Raw genomic sequence first — 19,519 nt, 5'->3', positions numbered from 1 at the left:
ACAGTTTTTGAGTAACTCTTTCAACCACATTGGATAAATTCAGTTCAACTTCTTTCAAAGCTTCTTGAGCTTCTTTGTAAGCTGATGTGGTGAATTTAAAGCAATATCTTCCCTTAAAATGTCATATAGTGTTTGCAATGGATAGATAGTTAAGCCTAACAATGGACACATCCATTGGATATATCCAATCAATTTCTGAAAGTCATTTTAGGTGTTCAACTTCTCTGTTCTTAAAGAAAGCTTTTGTACTATAAGCACCTTAGAATATACTTCATATCCTAAATATTGAAAAGGAGTATGTCTTTGAATTTTTTCTGGAGCTATATGTAATTTGTAGTTCCTTAGTATTTCTAACATATGCTTCTAACATTTGCTCCTCAGGTGCACATCATAAGATATCATCCATGTAATGTAACAACACATAACTTTTGAAAATGCTTTTCTTACTGGAGTAAGAGCAGCAGCAACATACATTTAACACATAGTAGGGCTATTTTTTCATTCCCTGTGGCAAAACTGTCCCTTCATATCTTTTATAAGGCTCAGCTAAATTAACCCTGGGTACTAAAAAGGGAAATCTTTTCATATCCTCCTTAGCTAGAGGGATAGAATAAAAACAATTCTTAATGTCTATAAATAACCCAAAAAGGCCACTCTCTAGGCAATTGAGTAGGAGATGGAAGTCCAGACTGAAGAGTTCCCATAGTTTCCATTTGTTCATTTACTTTTCTTAAATCAGCCAACATCCTCCATTTTCCAGATTTCTTTTCACAACAAATACAGGGGAAATTCCAAGGACTTAGAGAAGTTTGTAAGTGTCCTTAGTCAAGTTGCTCTTGTACTTTATCTAATAAGGCCTGAATTTTTTTTTACTTGCTAAGGGCCACCGTTCTACCTACTTGTTCTACTGATGTATCAGTTTTCCATTGAATGGGAACACGTGAGAGTTCAGACAAGCCTTCAACAGCAGCTCTACCTAAATGGCCAAAGTATTCATTTGTTATCTTAACTGTTTTAAATTGTCTCTTCCTCATAGATTGATGGGGATTTTTTTTTACTACAAAAGGAGTTTAAAAAAAAAACCTCCTCTTTCTCCTTCAAAGATCCATCTCAAAGTGGTAGCACTAATTTTAGCTGCTATTGATCCTCCTATGTCAAACATATAGGTGTCTGCCTTAATCTTTGGCCAATGATTGGGCCAACTGGCACCTCTAATGACTGTATGATTTGCACCTGTGTCTACCTATTCTTCTAATGGTATGCCATTTATATAGATAGTGAGCATAGGACACTCAGCTACAATAGCTGCAGTCCAGAATATTCCTGGATTCTGTTGCTGGGAGTCAAAATCTGGATAAATATCACTAAATTGCTTATCAGGAGTGTGTATCAGTAAACCTGATGCTACTACTTCTCCTGAGTGATAAGTCACACATTGCCTACTTGTATTAGTGACTGGGATATTAGCTACACATTCCAGTTTCCCAAATCAGTGTATTGATAGACACTATTTTGTAAGCACTCCCAGAGGAGGTGAAATGGTCAAGGCTACTGTGTGTGGAGGCAAGGGATCCATAGGCTGGACAGGAACAGATTTCACCTCTCCAGGGAATAGCTCAGTAGTCCCAGCTACATACAATTCTATTCTCCCCAATTGTAATCCCTTTCTCCCATCAGGTTGCTTCTTGGCTGATTGCTCATGTTGGAGTACTGAACTTCTAAAGACTCTCTAGGTGTAACATCGGTTGCCACCACGCTCCAAGTGTTTTTTTTTTTTTTTTTTCTGCCTATGGCTCTAGAGCTGGGCCTTGGTTCCTCTTTCCCTGAGTCAATTTACATTCTGATGTCCAATGGAAGCATCTGTTGCATTTTGGACATAGGGTCTTCTCACTCTATGTCTATGCCAACATTGAGCTTTCAGATGCCCTACTTTATGCCACATTGAAAGCGTTGATGAGTCTCTCTGGAAGTCCCCTGCCAAAAGAGATGCTGCCTTCCCATGTTGATCATAGCCTGGGTATAAAAGGTATTTGTGCCCACTGTGGCACAGCATCTTATGATCTTATCTAAAGGAGCATCCTTGTATAGTCCTAGTATAATTCTTCTACAACTCTCATTAGCATTTTCTCTAGCAAGTTGTCTTATAATTTCTATTGCTGCATTTTCACCAATAGTTCATTTTCATCATAGTCTGTACGCAGACATCCTAAGAAAATCAGCAAAGGGTTCATTTTGACCTTGTGCTATTTTCATGAAGGTTTCCCCTCTATCTTGTCTTCTTGTGAGGGTGCCCCATGCTTTGATAGCAGCAGAAGCAATTTGCTCATATGCTGCTACAGGGTAATTAATCTGTGCTAAAGTGTCTGCATAATGACCTAAACCTGCTAGTTGTTCAAAGTTATATTAACTCCAGGTTGCCTATTTTCATTGGGCTTGTATTCTACAGAGTTCACTATACTCAGAAAGCCACAAGTTTTGTCCAGATTCTAAACATGTCTTTGCTATAGATTTTCAATCACTAGGGGCTAAAATGTCATAAGCCAAATTCTCTAATACCATCTTAACATAAGATGATATAGACCCATAAAGAGTGCAAGCCTTTTTCAGGTCTTCGACGATTTCCAGATTAAAAGGAGTATATCATCTTCTTTCTTAACCTGAAGAGTCAAACTCTTTTAATCACAGGGTATGGTTTTATTCTCAAATCAGATGTTTCCTGTCCTTCCTCTTTAGCTTTAACTAATGCCTTTTGTAATCATGTCATAGGGGGTGGAGAAAGCTGCTGCCTAAGTGGTGCTGCTGGTGTCACTGCTTCTCCCATTCCTCTTCCTCCCTCTACCCAAGAAGAAATTGAGGGGGGAGAGTCATGAGATGGGAAATGCCCTAAGGGCTCCTGCTGAGAAGTACCACACTTTTTCCTTATTTTAAAACTTGTGGGATTCCTTAAAGCCAATTGTACTATGATGTATATATAGAATGTTTCCTCAGGAATTGAATCAGGACCATTATCTTCATAATATTCAAATAATTGCTCTCCCACAAGTTTCCATTTATCTAGCTCTAATTTTTCTTCCTTAGAGAACCAAGAAGACATGTACTCTAATATTTGTAAGAGTCCAATGATCTGCTCCCAAGTTACCAACAAACCTTGCTTCTTTATTAACCTAACTATGCTCGCTGCACACTTCCATGGGGTGGGGAAAACTCTTTTCTTAGTATCTGTCCCATTTCAGCTGAAGAATGAAAGTGACTATTCACCCTATTTCTGGGTCACAGGGACTTCTCCACTGAATGTATGATCTTGTCAGTTGAACTGCTGAGTATAGGTCCTTACATCCAGAGCCTCAAAATATACTGTACTTCTTTCAGTGCCCTACTGTTGGGCACCAAAATGCAATGTCCAGGGTAGTTTTCTGGAGGTCCTCTGGATGGGCCTTGGTCTCAGCAGGATAGTCACCACGAGGATGGTCAGGAATAGACTTAAAAGTCTTTATTGTCTCCTTCACACTCTCTTCACTCTAACTCCTTCACAGTCTATGCCAGTCTGACTGACTCTGTCCCCAGTTCTCTCAGCCCTTAAATACCCTATTACAATTACATCATTACAGCATACTGAATATGTGTGAACTAGAGAACCATTACATCACCTTAATAAGGACTAAGTATATGTGAACTAGAAAACCATTATCTCATCAATTATACTGAATAAACACCCCATTGCAAGTATCCTTGTTTCAAGTATACTTTTCCAGAGTTCCAGCCCTCTACACAGTTGGCAGGTGGAAGAGCTATATTTTGAAGTTCTGGTTAAGTGAATGCTGAAAGTTAGCCTCATCTTAAAACTACATACACATATCTTACAAGTAAGCACTGGAGTGACATCAGTTTCAAAGCACTTTCAACAAATCCTAGAATAAAAAAGTTAGGGGACAAATGACAGACAGATGGAGAGATAGACAGATATGACTTCTTGCCATATCTCTCCCAAGGCTCCAATTCCTCTTCTAAATGGCAAAAGACAAGTGTTTTATAATAGAATGTTCACCAGAAGTCAATTCATACTCATTACTCACTAAGCAAGTATTTTTCAAAATGATCCAGGATGCAGGAAAAAGCATGGCCCATCTAGTTCCCATTTAGAACATTTCAATTTGTAGGAGTAGCTTTCCATTTCTTGCAGTGGCACCATCTCTCATTAGAATATACTGGCAGGCAAAATCCTTCCTTCCTTCTCCCCTCCCAAAAGGGACATAGTGATTTTTTAGTTTAGAATGTTAGAGACTTGGTTAAAACCTACCAATAATGCCACAGAGCAGGGCAGCTGTTTTCTCACTGGTAAAATGAGGGAACTGAACTAAGTGGCCTCTGAGGTACCTTCTGGCTCTAAGTTGATGATTTTAAGTGAATATAGTTTATAAAAATAATCTTTCTACTTTTCAAAGGCTCTATGATTCTGCAAAGGGGATGGCGAACTCTCCACCAAGGGAAAGCACATTAACTTTTGAGACGCAACAGTGGAGGCCCATTTTGAAGAAGGATGATTCCATTTCTATCTTCATTAAGGTATCTGCATCCATCCCTCTTATACATGCTCAACTTTTCTTGCAACCTCTCAATTTAAAAAAATAAAAAACTTTAAATGAATTTTAAATGCACTAAAAAAAAATACCAAGGTGAAATGATTTCCTTCATTCTGAGAGCACTCATATATAGATTTCCATTCAACCAACAATAAAGGACTGGTCATTCATTCATACCTATCTAATGCCAATAATTCTTTTCTTTTCCTTATTTTTTTTCCTTTTGGAAACTAGGTTTTCCTATCTTGCCCAGGCTTAAAGTGCACTGGCCACTCAGGTGCCCAACAATTAATTTCAAGAGCAGGGAGGAGAAATGTAAATAAATGTAAATGTAAACAAAATCCAGGTGCTGACTAGGTATGATAAAGAATATAACTATTCTGAATTGTCCTTCCATACTCCCTTCATTTTCTGAACGAAATCATCTTAGAGAGCTATAGAAACTTAGAGAAGAAAGGAACCTTAGAAAGTACATGCTGCTCATTAATCCCTCCAGCACCCCACCACCATCACCACCAAACATATGCATGATTTTCAGATAAGGAGACTCAGAAAGCAAAGGGACATTAATAGGTTTTACATATATATGTCATAGAAGTAGAACTGGGTCTAGAAACAAGGACTCTAAGAAGACTCCATCTACCACATATTTTTCAATTCTGAATATCATAATATAATTTTTTAAAGTCAGCTTTTTGAATATTGTAATCTAATTTTTTAAAAAGGCAGCTTGATATATTGGAACATATGCTAGATTTGGTTTCAGAGATTTTAGGAATTCTAGTCCAGGCTTTGAAACTCACTATATGTGTGACTTTGGGTAACTGATTTCATGTCCCTCAAATTCAGTTTTTTCATCTGTAATAAATATTAGGTAGACTACCAACATTCCATGGATCTCTGAATATTCTCAAAGAAACCGTCCAACTCTATAGCACAGATTCCCAGTCTCTAGTACCATAGTTAGCCATCATTTTCCAGGTTTTTCAGTTCTACTATCATCTCATCAAATCCTTTTGATTGAATTGATCAGATATATATTAAGTGTTCACTATATACCAACCTCTGTACTACTAGCACTGGGGGAAATAGAGAAAAATTAAAATAGTCTCTGCCCTAAAGGAGTTTATATCCAACAAAATGGTACAGTAAGTACAGTGTTGGGTCTGGAGTCCAGAAGACTCAAATCTGGGTTCAAAGTTGACCTCAGACACTTCCAGAGCAATTCACTTCACTGTTTGCCTCAGTTTCCTTATTTGCAAAATGAGCTGGGGAAAGAAATGGCAAACCACTCCAATATCTTTGCCAAGAAAATCCCATACAGAGCCATGAAATATCCAAACATGACTGAAAATGCCCAAACAAAAAAAATTTATATTCACTTGACCTCTTTAGATTATAGTCTACATAAAGATGTCACAAATGATCTAGAAGATACATCATTTAGTGCCAACCAACACCAAAGTCTCCTGCCACAGGTTCCTTTCCTTCATAGACTCTACCCAACCTCTGCTTTATCCTCATGGACTCATGATGGGAAAAAGAAGGAATTAGGTAAAGGGAACCATTTGTAGCAGTATTTGGAGCCAGATTAAGACTCCTGTTTATTTTTCTCTGTTTGTCAAATACAAATATTGAGGGCAAGGCTAGTACTTACACATGGGTAAAAAATGAATGGGAGATTCATTCCTCTATCCAGAAAGAATCAAGAGTTCTACAGCTGTAGCAACAGAACCCTGCCCCCATATAAACCCACTTTGGGCTCAAGATTTCCTAGTCTTCCACTTCCTGAATTTTCCTCAGGGTAGAACACTGCATCTATTAGCTCAGGTTAGGCTTACCTTGGGAAAGAAACTTAGGCATTTTCCCAAGCAAGAGAAGAGACCCTTTCCAAGAGTCAAGAGGAGAGGGAAAAAAAGGGGGGAAGAGGCTTCATTATTAGCCAGAAAAGCTGCATAGGAAGTAAACATCTTGGGTATCTGCCCAGTCTCTCTGAGTAAAAATCCAAAGCTTTATTAATGCCTAATGGAAAGGAATCAGCATTACGCTGATTACTCAGAAAATTCACTTGTTTCATATTGGTGGCTGAAAAGTCTGATGATGAATCTGGTCTAGTTTAATGGGCTTAAAAAAAACCCCACCAAACTTTAGCAGTTTGATTATGACAATTATAGCATGTATTCCTACAAAGCTCCACTTGAATGCAAAACCACCAAACTTCTTATGAAGTCAAAGGGATTTACCACTTCTGCCCTCCAGCACAAAGATCTACAAGAATTGGCTACCAAGCTATTAAGCTTAATGCTTTCTGGGAAGCCAGTATGTTGTAGAGGAAATAGCATCATTCTTGGGGAAGGGGGAAGGGAAAGGAATAAATATGTATATCTTGTTTGTTTTACAAATGTTATTTTATTTCATTCTCATAACAACCTGGTAAGGTAGGTACTGTTACTATTCCTATTTTACAGATCAGGAAACTGAATCGCCTAGCATCAGAAAACTGGCAAGATCTGAGGCCAGATTTATGCTTGGGTCTGGGTATAACTGACTCCAGGCCCATTGCTCCATCAGCCACACCACCTAACTGCCACTGACTTGGAGTCTGGTTCAACCATTTGCTTAGGCTTCAGTTCTTTCAACTTCAATTTACTCATCTGTCTGATGGGAATACTAATGAGCAGGTAGGTGATAATGTGCTGGGCTCATCTTTCTGAATTCAAATTTTGGGCTCAGATATTTACTAGATGTATGACCTCTGTTTGCTTTAGATTAGTCATCTGCAAAATTAGAATAATAATAGTATCTCTATCCCAGGTTGGTTGTTGTTAAAGAGCAAATAAAATAATATTTCTAAAAAACTTGGGACATAGTAGATTACATACATGCATATACTCATATTATATATATATATATATATATATATATATATATATATATATATATATATATACACACACACACACACACACATATATATATATATACAAGTTATTGCTGTTATTGTTATTAATGGTTGCATTAACTTCTCAAGTCTGTCTATAAGGAAGAAAGGGCTTTTGAAAAATGACAAAGTACTATAGAAATATTAATTAAGAAGATTGTTCAGTTGTTTTCATTGTGTTCGACTCTTTGTGACCCCATTTGGGGTTATTTTGAAGCAAACAGGATTAAGAGACTTGTCCAGAGTTACAAGCTAGTGAGGCTGGTTTTGAACTTAGGTCTTCACAGATGAGGAAAGTAAGGCAAAGAGCACTAAGTGACTTGCCATGGGTCACATAGCCAGTAAGTATCTGTGGCCATGTTTGAACAAGAAATCCTAACTCTAGACCTAATGCTCCATCCACTGCACCACCTAGTTGTCTCTTTACCCCACCCTGCCCCCACCCCCCAAAAACCATAGTATGCTATATTGAAAAGATACCATGGTATATAGTGGAAAGAATAAAAGTCTTAGGAGTATGGGACTTGGGTTCAAATCCCATGTATCAGACTAGAATAATACATATCACAACCTCTTGGCTTCAATTTCCTCAATTGTGAAATAGACATGATAATGCTCATATAACCTACTTCACAAGAGTTTTGTGAGACTCAAATGAAATACTATATATAAAATGTTTGGCAAACCTAGACGTTTTAACATATATTTTTGTTTTGTTTTGTTTTTTTTGATGAGGCAACTGGGGTTAAGTGACTTGCTCAGGGTCACATAGCTAAGAAGTGTTAAGTGACTGAGACCAGATTTGAACTCAGGTCTTCCTGACTTCAGGGCTGGTACTGTTTTAACATATTTTGTAAAATATGTTAATTGTTTTGTTATAATGAGATTTGTTACATATTGTATGATTTAGGGCAAAACATTGCTGCTTATCAGCATAATCTTAGGTGACAATTCATTTCTCTATTGCAGATTACCTCATTTCTTAATCCAAATTTTGTAAATAACCAACCAACTTACATTATAAATCAAAAACTCACAGATCCAGAGGTGAAGGGACCTTAGTAATCCAATCCCTCTGTTTACAGTTTTGGAAAATGATTGATTCCCCAAGAGACAAAATGATTGCCCAAGTTCCCACAAGTAACAAGTAACTGAAAAGGGATTCAATCTTAGGTGCTATGATTCCAACTTTAGCATTTATTTCAAGGCACCATATTGCCTAATTATTTTGTATGACATTTTTATAATTGACACATATCCTCTCTCATATGACTTTCCTATCACTCTTATGAGATGGATAAAAGGAGTATTATCCCCATTCTGCATTTGAGGAAACTGAAGCTTAAAGGTTAAGGAATTTATCCAAGATCACTAGCAATTAATAGTCATATATTTTCCAAATTCAACACTTTTTAAAGAACATATACCTGTTGTTTCTAGATGATACAAATTGTCAAGGAACAACTTTGAAAAATATAAAACATTTTATATTTATTTACTTGAACACAAGTTGTTTCCTCCTTAGTCCCCAAAAGAATGTTAAGTTCCTTGAGAACAAAGTCTATTTCATTACCCCCCCATACTCCTTGTGCCTAACTAACAATGTTTGGGACACATAAATGCTTGTTATATAAACAAAATGATTATTATACACACCTAAGGTGTGGGTAGTATTATTTTGTCATTTTTTATTACATTTTTTTTTTCTTAGAGAAGCCACAAGTCTATCAAATGTCCTTGTTGGTCTGGTGAAATGAATGCTGATTTTGAGTCTTGACTTTGATACTAGCTATGTGACCTTAAATAAGTCACTTCACAAGTTCACTATGAACTATGCAGCATGAAATAAGAATTGGGGAACAAGTTACACAATGATCACAATGATATAAATGTCCAAATATTCTAGAACTCTAGTCCAAAGATTGTGGCCATTTATGACTACAGAGGGCTGATGATGAAGCATACCTCCCACCTCCTGGAAGTCAGGTGATTACAGGTGCAGGATGAAACATACCTTTTTAGACATAGTGCATTAGTATGCTTTGATAGACCATACTTATTTGATTTATGAAATAACTTCTACTGAGATCATAAATTCATATATCTAAAAATGGAAAGGACTCCAGAGACCTTCTAGTTCAACCTCATCATTTTACAGACAAGGAAACTGAGGAGCAGGAGGCTTCCATTGACTTTTCTAAGGTCACAAATAGTAAAATGGATGAAATTTGAACCTCTCTTCTTATTTTGGATGCTTATCTATCCTCAAATACTTACTGGCTCTGTGATCCTGGCTAGTCAGTTAACCCCCTTTGCCTCAGTTCCCTTATCTCTAAATTAGTTGGAGAAAGAAATGGCAAATTACTTCAGTATTTCTGCACAAAAAAACCCCAAATGGGATCACAAAGAGTCAGATATAACTAAACAAAAACAACTTCTTACTTTAGAGGTCCAATGTTCTTTCCATTGATGAAAAAGAAACAGAAGAGGAAGAAGAGAGGGGGGAAATTGGAAAGAGAGAAAGGAAAGACATAAAGAAACAATGAGAAAAAGATTTCAAGAAACAAAGAAAAGAAAGTTCAATAAAACATTTACAATAAAGTTCAGAAGAACTGCAAATAGGCAATTCTGCTACTAGGCTGTCAAATGTAATATTTTTAAAAATATATTTCATAGAAGTTCATCTTTTCCTGATGCAATGCAGAGTCTTTTCCTTGAATCTCCTCCAGCTCTTATCCTTCTCCATGTCGATCTGCTCTCTGGGCCCAGTGCTGTCTCTTTTATCCTCCCAGAGAATGGGCGTGAGATAATGCAAGGGCTTCTGGGAAGAACCACCCCAGCCAATGAGCTTGCCCCCTCTATCAAGTCAACCTGAGTTCTCACCTTGTAATTGTCCAGAAAACCTGAATTCTCACCTTGTCACTGTCCAGACAACCTGAGTTCTCACTTAGTAATCCTAACAATATACTTTTTTGCTTTTTATATTAGAATATTTTTTCATTTATATATTTGACTAAATTCACAATAGATGAAAAATGTTTTTATAATCATATCCTTCTTTAGCAAATTGGTCTAGATAACTTTTAAAGCCTTTTCCAGCCCTGATATTCTAAGATTATTTTGTTAGAACATACAGAAAAGAGGCAGCCTAGATTCAGCTTTTTAAAAATTCAGACCCTGGATGTGACATTAATGATGCCTTTCCCCATGCTTATTAATGAATCTGACATTGAGCCTTGTATAAGGTATTCACTCTTGACAAATGGGCATCCTGAAGTGCAAAAATGCTAGATAATCACCCCCAATAAAAGAGCAAATTTATCTGGGGAGGGGAATTCAAGTTTTAATTTGATCTTATAATGATACTTGCTATTTTCTACCAAGCTAAAAGCTGGTAGACACTGTTAGCAAATTAAAGATATCTTTATGTTAAATTGATTGCATATATAAAAGTTTTTAAGACTTCCTGGCCGTTTCCATTATTGGAAGCAATGTAGTACATGGGAAATAAAACAGGTATTGGAGTAAAAAAATTTGAATTTGAATGCCACCTCTGAAATTTATGACCTAAATAATCATGAACAAATCACCTGATCTCCCTTAGCCTCAGTTGTTTCATCTGTTTTAAGTTGAAGGAGCTGGGACAAGAGGGTTATTGAGGTCCTTTCTAGTTTTAGATCTGTGATGTCAAAGGTCCCTCCCAAGCTTACCTGATCTGACTCATTTCAAGATAAGCTCCTTGAGATCAAACAACAGGCCCGGGTTCTGTTGTGTCATTCTTGGCACTAAGGTCATACTGTACATGTTAACGCCAGCAAAAACTCAGAGGTCTTATTTGTCTTTTCTCCTGAGCTACAGGAGAAACAAACATGATGGTGGAAAAGGCATTAAAGACTCATCTGAATGGTTATTATTAGTCTACTACTACTTGCAAGGCAAGTACCAGGTACAGTGACAGTCCCTTCCCTAAGGAGTTACAATCAAAATGTAGTTCATGGAAAAGACATGTATAACAATAATTATGGAAGTAAATATGACTTCACATGCAAAGGGTTGTGAATTCCAGTATTTTTATGAAGTTGGGCAAAGCACTTGAGTTGCTTCAATTTCCTCATCTAAATAATGAAAGGCAAATCTACATTTGCTATATTCTGACCAGTCCTAAGATCATAGCATATAAATGCATAAAGGTACATACAATATACTATGAGACAGTTGAGAATAGAACCATTACTTTGGGGAAGGGCAGAAGGAGGAAGAGATAGAAGACTTAAGGAGGATGTGTCTTACAGCTTCAAATCTTTTTTAATACAATATAAACTCAGAAACTTGGCACTGAATGTCACTATAAAAATAAACTTGTATATCAACTATTTACATTTCTGTTATTACTCTATGGATTTAAATTATAATAGCAATATTTCAGTCACTACTCCTACTCAAACATTAACAGTATATAGCCTCTTTGTTGATGCCCCCCCAAGTTGTGTTTAGATACCTCAATTCAAAACGAACATAGATGTGTAAGACAGACAGATCTTCCTTCTGAACATTTGGATTAATTCACATTTTTCTTATCTAAAAAACCAATGTGTGCTCTAGAGTCTTTCCCCTTCTCTCTTAGCAAGGAGCCTCTACTGCCTTTAATAACTGGTGACTTAATAAATACAAAATTGCTTTTTTAAAATAGTCTAAAACATTTTCCTCCTCCCTTAGCTATTATGTTGCCATTTTAAAAAGTTAAGACACTTTGTCAAAAACATAAAAATATTGTCCTTGTGGCAGCTAGTTTGGCACATTTCATAGAGTGCTGGGCCTGGAGTCAGACTCATCTTCCTGATTTCAAAGCTGACCTTGAATACTTACTAGCTGTTGTACTTCTGGTCAAGTCACTTAACCCTGTTTGCCTCACTTTCCTCATCTATAAAATAAGCTGGTGAAGGAAAGGGAAAATCATTGCTGTATCTTAGCCAAGAAAACCCCAAATGGGATCATGGAAGACTTGGACATAACTATAACTCAACAGCAATAAAAAAATGGTTGTTGAATTGTCAGGGCACAGGTTCTTTAAGTTTATGCTCATGAAAATATGACTGAAAAAACTAACCACCACCACCAAGCAAAACAAAACAAAGACAACTAAAAATAGGGAATGGGGAAAAAGTATGAAATTTGAATTTAAAAGAATTGTGTCTGAAACAATTAACACAGCTCCAATACGTCTTACTCCCAAATGATCTAGGTCTACTCATGCCCCCTATCTGGCCTCAGTTTTCGCAACTACAAAATGAAGAGGTTGAAGTAGATCACCAAAGTTCTTCCCAACTCTGCACCTAAATGAAGTCTGGTTAACATGAGTTTTAGAATGCTCAAGACAAAGCTTATCTAGTTCAATATTTTCATTTTATAAATAAGAAAATTGAGAATCTGACAGAGAAAATGATCTGTCCATGGTAGTATAACTAGTGAGTGGCAAAATTGGGATTAAAATGCAAGTTTCCTTATCTCTGGTTTTTTGCTGAGTTTTGTTCTTCTATTACTCCACCACTGAAATATAAACTACTTCTGAATGCTTAAACTCTCTTACAACTTAAAGGCATCAGTGCTAAATTACAAAATTCTAATTCTGCTAATCTGTGCAATAATTTACTCATAGATCTGTCATATCATAATAACAATATGAATGAAATAAAGAATGTTACTACTTCAAATTTCTATAGTGCCTTACAATTTATAAAATATTTAAAAGTCAACAGATATCTAAACACCAGCTCTGCCACTTATTACCTATGTGACCTTGAGGCTATAAACTAGAGCACTATGATCTTTTCCAACTCTAAATTTATAATCCATAGGAGGCAGGCAGCATATGAATTACAACCCTTATTTTACAGAATGGAAAACTGAGGTTCAAGTGTTGGTTTTTTTTTTTTTCCAGAAATCTCATGCTCAGTATGTCTTGAACTTTTCAAAGTATCTTCATGTAGTGGATTATCAGTAGAAAAAAATTGAGGATGCAGGTTATTACTTTATATAACAACAAAATCATGATCATTGGGAAGACAGAAATGTCATGCCCATAACTAAGAAAAGCAGGAGGGGAACAGAAAAGACTTCACTGAGAATCTAAATGTAGTTCCATGCTCAGTCCTGCTGACATTTCAAGTCTACTAGGGAACCAGTTATCATGTGAGATCTCTTCCATCATACTCAATCTGAGAATTAAATATCCCAATATCTTGGAATTGCATCACCTTCCCACACTATCACACTATTTTATAATTCAGAATATTAAAGTTGGAAGGGACCTTGTATTCCAAACTTTTTTAATTTACAGAGAAGGAAACTGAGGGCCCCAAGTATTCACTCAACATCCTAAAACAGATACTAAGACCCAGGTTTCTTGATTCCCAATCTAGTGGCTTTCCACTGTACTATGTTATCTTCTCTTGAATTTTAAATATAGCTGATCTTTAATTCTCAAAGTTTCGAGGCTCACAAATGGTACAATTAAGCCAAATAAAAATTCCATAGACATTTAAGAAAAAAAAAAAAAAGAAATATGGGATGGGGATGGGAATTATATTATCTTCTTTCCTAATTTAAAATATTCAAGTGATTTTCACTTGATTTACCCAGAGTCTCATTTAATACCTCCCAGGTTCAGAAATAGAAAACCTTGGATTTTCTCCTTGGGTGGTAGATCTGTCTTATCTCCTTGGATTGTTCATTGGCAAACTAAGATTCAACCAGATAGGTAAACAGAGCCAGCAGAATTAGATGGAAAAAGTGACTCTGTTAAAAAAAATTTTTTTTAAAGCCAAATAATCAGAATTCTAAACTCCATCCTTCAGTTGTTTTCCATTTAATAATAATTTTTTTTAAATCCTTATTGAGTCTGAAACAATTTTCATTATGCTTTTATCCTTCTGCACCAGTAGAGGTTTCAAGAATGGGAATCTAGAGTTTACTTACCCCAATAAGGAAGGGGATTGGAACGGTTCATTAGGGCTACTAACAGAAACAAAGTTCTCTCCTCCCCCACCCCCAATTACACACACACACACACACACACACACACACACACACACAGAGAATTCATCCTGCCATAGCAACTGCAAGGATCTAGGATCAAAGCAATCCATGGTGGCCCAGCTCTGAGCCTTTCAGGAAAAGGAGACAGCAAGACTGCCTCTGCTATACACAAGGGAAAGACTGCCTGGAAGCCTGACTCTTGTTGTCTAATCCAGGCCGGAGGAGGAAGGGGAGTGAGAGGAGGTGGGGGAAAAAACGACAGTCCTCGGAAATCCTTGGCCCCTTGCCCGGGGCCCCCCACTTTCCCTACAGCAGGGAACAAAAGGTAAAAGAAATACTAAGAAAGGTTGAGATTAATGATTAGGAAAGGGAGGGGATTCACGCGGTTGACCTCCAATTCTACCACTTCTTATCCCTTCGGCGGGTCTTAGAGAGAAGGGAATATGCAGAACTCACAGGATAAAGACATTCCTTTTCGCGGGGGGGGGGGGGGGGAAGGGGATGTTTTGGGGGCTGGGGCAAAGGGCCAAGGTAATTAAAGTCCTAAATCCAGACACGCGCCAGAAGCAGGTGCAGCAGACCGAAGGATTGCACCAGCTTGAAAGAATCCCAGCCCGCTGCCCGTAAATAGGAGGGGAGGGGCGGAAAGCCTACCGGAGAGAGAAGGAAGAGCTCATCTTCCTTTTTTTGTCTCGTTCCCCTCCCCCTATTCTGAGCTCTAATGCAGTGTCTGGAACTTTATCTGTTTCTTGGGATATATCTAAGATTTTTTTGGAGCAGAGTCAGCCTGAGAAATTGGAGGGTACGGGGGGTGGGGGGAAGCGAGGTGGGGGAGAAAGAGGGAAGAAGGCAAAGGCAGGACTCGAGGGAAGACGTGCTGACACTGGCGCCCCTGCTCCGGAATGCGGGGCTACTGTGCACATGGGCGCTCTCTTTCGTTCCTTCTCCTTCCCCTACTGCGGTAGCATCCAGATATGACACTGCAGCTGGAACAAAAGCTGCGGCCGCCGCGCTGCCCGCAGAACAGCTAGCTCCCATCCTAGGCTCCCAGTACCGCAGAATCTGGCCCAAAGGCCCGGGGCACACCTGGGGACCAGGAAGGGAGGGGACAGACTTGAAGCTTCTCCATTGGGAATGGTGGCGACCCTAGGGATGGGTAGCCGGCAGTGGACCCTTAAATCTACACCACTCAACTCCCCCACCACCCAGGAAATTTGCGTGTTTTTTGTTTTTTGTTTTTTGCCTTACTCCCCCAAAGTCTGGCCTGGCAGGGTTGCTCCAAAGGGCGGCCCTCCAGTCTATTCCCCGCCTTTGCAAGCCCCCGCCACTCCAGGCTTTCATTAACCCATATGAATGCATCTTCTCTTCCAGGGCAGGTGTCCTAGGGCCTCATACCCGCTGGCCTAGAGGCACCAGGGCTTGGGATCTGAAAGATTGGGAAGGGGAATAGGAAAGAGGAAGCCATCCTCCAATGGGTACCACACACATCCCGGGGGTGCTATTCCTCTACCGCCTCTGCCTGCCCAATCCCGCCAAGAGCTTCACTCACCAGGAAAAAGGAGCGAGTAATCATTGCGGCTCGGGGTCCGCTGGAGATGCTGCTGGAAGAGGAAGAAGCGAAGCTAGAGGAGCGCCGGCCGGCGGCAGTGCTGCCCGCAGAAGCCCCCATGGATGGTCCGGGGGCTCGCAGAGGAGCCTATGGCCCGCTGCCCCGCGGCAGCTACACTCCCTAGCTGCCTCTGCCCAGCGCCACATCCACCGCTGCCTCCGGGGCCAGGAGCCCATCTAACTCAGATGCTCCATAGAGACTGCGGCAGGAGGAGAGGTGGAAGAGAGCGCCAGAATCGGGTTTGGGTGGCTTTCAGCACCTGCCCAGCGGTGCAGCAGCCAAGGGGAGGAGAGGCAGCCGCTGCAGCAGCCGTCGCCTGCCTTTCCTCGCCTCCGATTCCGGCTGCGAATAACCAGGGAGAAGGGCTGGGTGCAGGAGAACGAACGAGCAACTTCCCATAGCGAACCCTCAGTCCAAGGCTAACAACCCCCACCTCCGCCTCTCAAACCAGCCGGTAAGGGAATGAGCTAGGGCGGCAGCCCCGGCAGGATACACACGTGGTGGAAGAGAAGGGGGCGGGTCTACTGCCCTTTGTGATGTCACAAAGAGGCGGAGACAAATCTCTTTGTGTAGTTAAAAAGAAGGAGGGTTCCAGGTGTAAAGGGGGAGGAAAATGTTGCCCCTTGGCGTTCTCTTTGGGAATTACATCCGAGTTTTTTCCTTAACTAGGGGAATAAATTTGCTAATTTCATGGTGTTTAACACACTCCTGCCCCAAATTTTGCTTGTAGTTTTCTCCTGTAGTGATTGACGATAAATATTTCACAGAATGCATGTCCTGTGCAGGGTATCGACAGTCCGGATACAATGGCATTTCGAGCTCTAAGATTCCAAAATGGCCAGAGTGGTGAACTTGGAGTCGTGAAAATCGGTTCAAATCCTGCCTAGGACAAGTCCCAGCTGTTGAAGCAGGGCGAGTCACCTTCTGAGCCCTAGTTTGATCTATAATATAAGAATAGTACTAGCCCGTGTTGTTTGTGAGGATTAAATAAGAAACACATCTAAAATGTTTTGCAAGCCTTAAAGCATTACATAAATATTAGATCTTATTAATACTACATATTTAAGAGGTACTACATATATACTTTATTTTTTAAATTAAATTGCTTACATTTTTAAATTTCTAACTGTCCCCCCCTCCCCACCCCAAACCTAAGGCTACTCCAGGTAGCTATACTTACATAGATCATACATACATACACACATATATATACACATATACATATACATACATACACAAACCATACTATGAATACTTATATTTATCACTTCTTTCTCTGGAGGTAGATAGAATTTTCCTTCATAGGTCCTTTGTAGTTAGTTCATAACTTAGTTGTTCATAGTTGTTCTTCCAACAACATTGTTGTTACTCTATACAATGTTCTCCTGGTTTTGCTCATTTCATTCTTCATTTTTTCATTTAAGTCTTTTCATGTTTTTCTAAAATCAACTAGCTCATCATGTTTTACTGAATAGTACTCCATATGCATATACCTTAAAAAGAAGCTTTGCTTTGGAGGGAAGAACAATACTAATGGACTTCAACTTGAAGCTGTTGTTAGCAAAACTAAATGGATATGGAATGTGGCAAAAGATGTAATTGACTTGCATTATGATCTTAGGCAAATCTTTTCTCTTTACTTTGGTCTCTGAGTTTCTTTTTGGTCTTGGGTTTCCATATTCCTTCAGTGAGAAGATAGCACCGAATGATCTCTCAAGATTCTTTGCAGCTCAACCATTTAGATATTCTGTAACTAATGAATGGGAAACAATCTATCATATTGCATATTGTTTACATCTCCATAGATAGAAACATAAAAGCAACTTTGAGGAGGGGAGTGATCCCTAATGGTTCCCAAAATAGAGCAATATACCCTGCCTTTTCTGTTACTACAGAATTGATTCTGATAATACAGTCTTGTTCATAGGATAATAAATTTAGAAGTGAAAAGGACCTCAGAGGCCATTTGTTCCAACCTCTTCATAGGATAAATAAGGAAATAAAGGCCAAGAGAGATTAAAGGACTTGCAAAAGATTGCAAGTAGGTAATGTAACAAAATAGTATCCTCTGAGACTCAAATCCAGTGTTCTGTATCTTGCTGCTCCTCTATATGTTGATAAGGGATAACCCTGGAGTTTATTTAGTATTATACTCTTACCCTGTGCAGGTATATTTAGATTTACTTTTCAAGGCTATGGTGAAGTTTTTGGTCTGGAGGGATTGCAAATGACCTGGGTTTCCACAGGCTTCTTTACTAACTTAAGTCTATTCTTCATTGTCAGTTTATCAACTTCAAAGCAGAATATTAGATTGGATTCTCTTCCTGGAGACTGTCAGGAGGAACCAACTGCTCAATTTACTTGTTCATTAAAATATTTTTCTGACTTATGCTCTGTTTCTCCCTTTGGAAAACTTTAAAATTCAATTCAGAGATCAACTTCAATCCATTTTCTCAAAAGACTTAACCAATGAATGACAGAATATCCACAAAGATTCAAAAAACAAAGTTTTATTGAGGGAAGGGATAGGGGAAAGTTCACTGGTTTTACAAGTGAGCTATATTTGTATCATTAAGGCCACCAGACATAATCTATGCCAAATTTCATGAAGGCTTCTAAAAATATTGTTAAAATCCATAGTATTTATTGTCTTTAGTGAAGAAGGAAGACAGGAAGTTAAGGAATTTAGAGTTTAATTTGCCTCATTAAGTGTAGGCTAGAAAATATAATGAATAAAGGATTTAGAGTATGTCTACATGCACTGCTGATTCTACAATTTTGACTAAAATTGAAATGACTGATCAAGTTTATCTCCTCCCCTCCCCAAAAAATCTAGTTGTTGTGAAAAGAAATTAGTCAGCTTCCCCCCACCCCAATACTGTAGAATAAACAGACTGGGTAATTGAATTGGTTAGGCAGTGTAGAGGGCCACAGATAGTGGGGGAACTCTGGGTAAGGTAAAAGACCTTTCAGCCTAGAGAGAAGCTGCTGACAATGTCTGGTTTGGCTCCCCATCCCCCCTAAGGGCTCTTGGCCTTCCTGAGAAATCAGGTGGCAGTTTTTCAACCTGTGTTGTAATTAAAGCAGTGTGATGCCAAATGGCAAAGAGTCATCTACATATAATAGCAAGTTGTTTATTGGGTCCCACATTAGTGCATGCATAGTGTTGCTATAGTTATATAAGGATATTAGGGTATATAAGGCTGAGAGAATTTGGAATAAACAGACTACATGTTTTGACCATCCACCTAAGTCTCACCTCATCACTCCTCTACTAAGACCAAGGACTTGGGCTTATCCTGAGATCCTCCAGAGAGCTCTCCAGACAGTATATTTTGATATTCCAGCTTTGGG

At 38.7% G+C, this 19,519-nt stretch overlaps 1 protein-coding gene across 1 annotated transcript in view; it reads right to left on the bottom strand.

The window, feature by feature from the left end:
• TNFRSF21 (TNF receptor superfamily member 21) overlaps positions 1-16,639 on the bottom strand; it is a 112,736-nt gene extending 96,097 nt beyond the window's left edge. The window contains exon 1 of the mRNA XM_074310723.1: positions 16,106-16,639. Coding sequence (XP_074166824.1) covers positions 16,106-16,225 — 120 coding nt within the window. The 5' untranslated portion in view covers positions 16,226-16,639. The remainder of the gene's footprint in view (positions 1-16,105) is intronic.
• Between the last annotated feature and the right edge of the window lie 2,880 nt (positions 16,640-19,519).

This window comes from Sminthopsis crassicaudata, chromosome 4, assembly GCF_048593235.1.
Source record: "Sminthopsis crassicaudata isolate SCR6 chromosome 4, ASM4859323v1, whole genome shotgun sequence".
Lineage (NCBI taxonomy): Eukaryota > Metazoa > Chordata > Mammalia > Dasyuromorphia > Dasyuridae > Sminthopsis > Sminthopsis crassicaudata.
The sequence above is the reverse complement of the archived record's forward strand: the minus strand, read 5'-3'. Positions and strand labels throughout refer to the sequence as shown.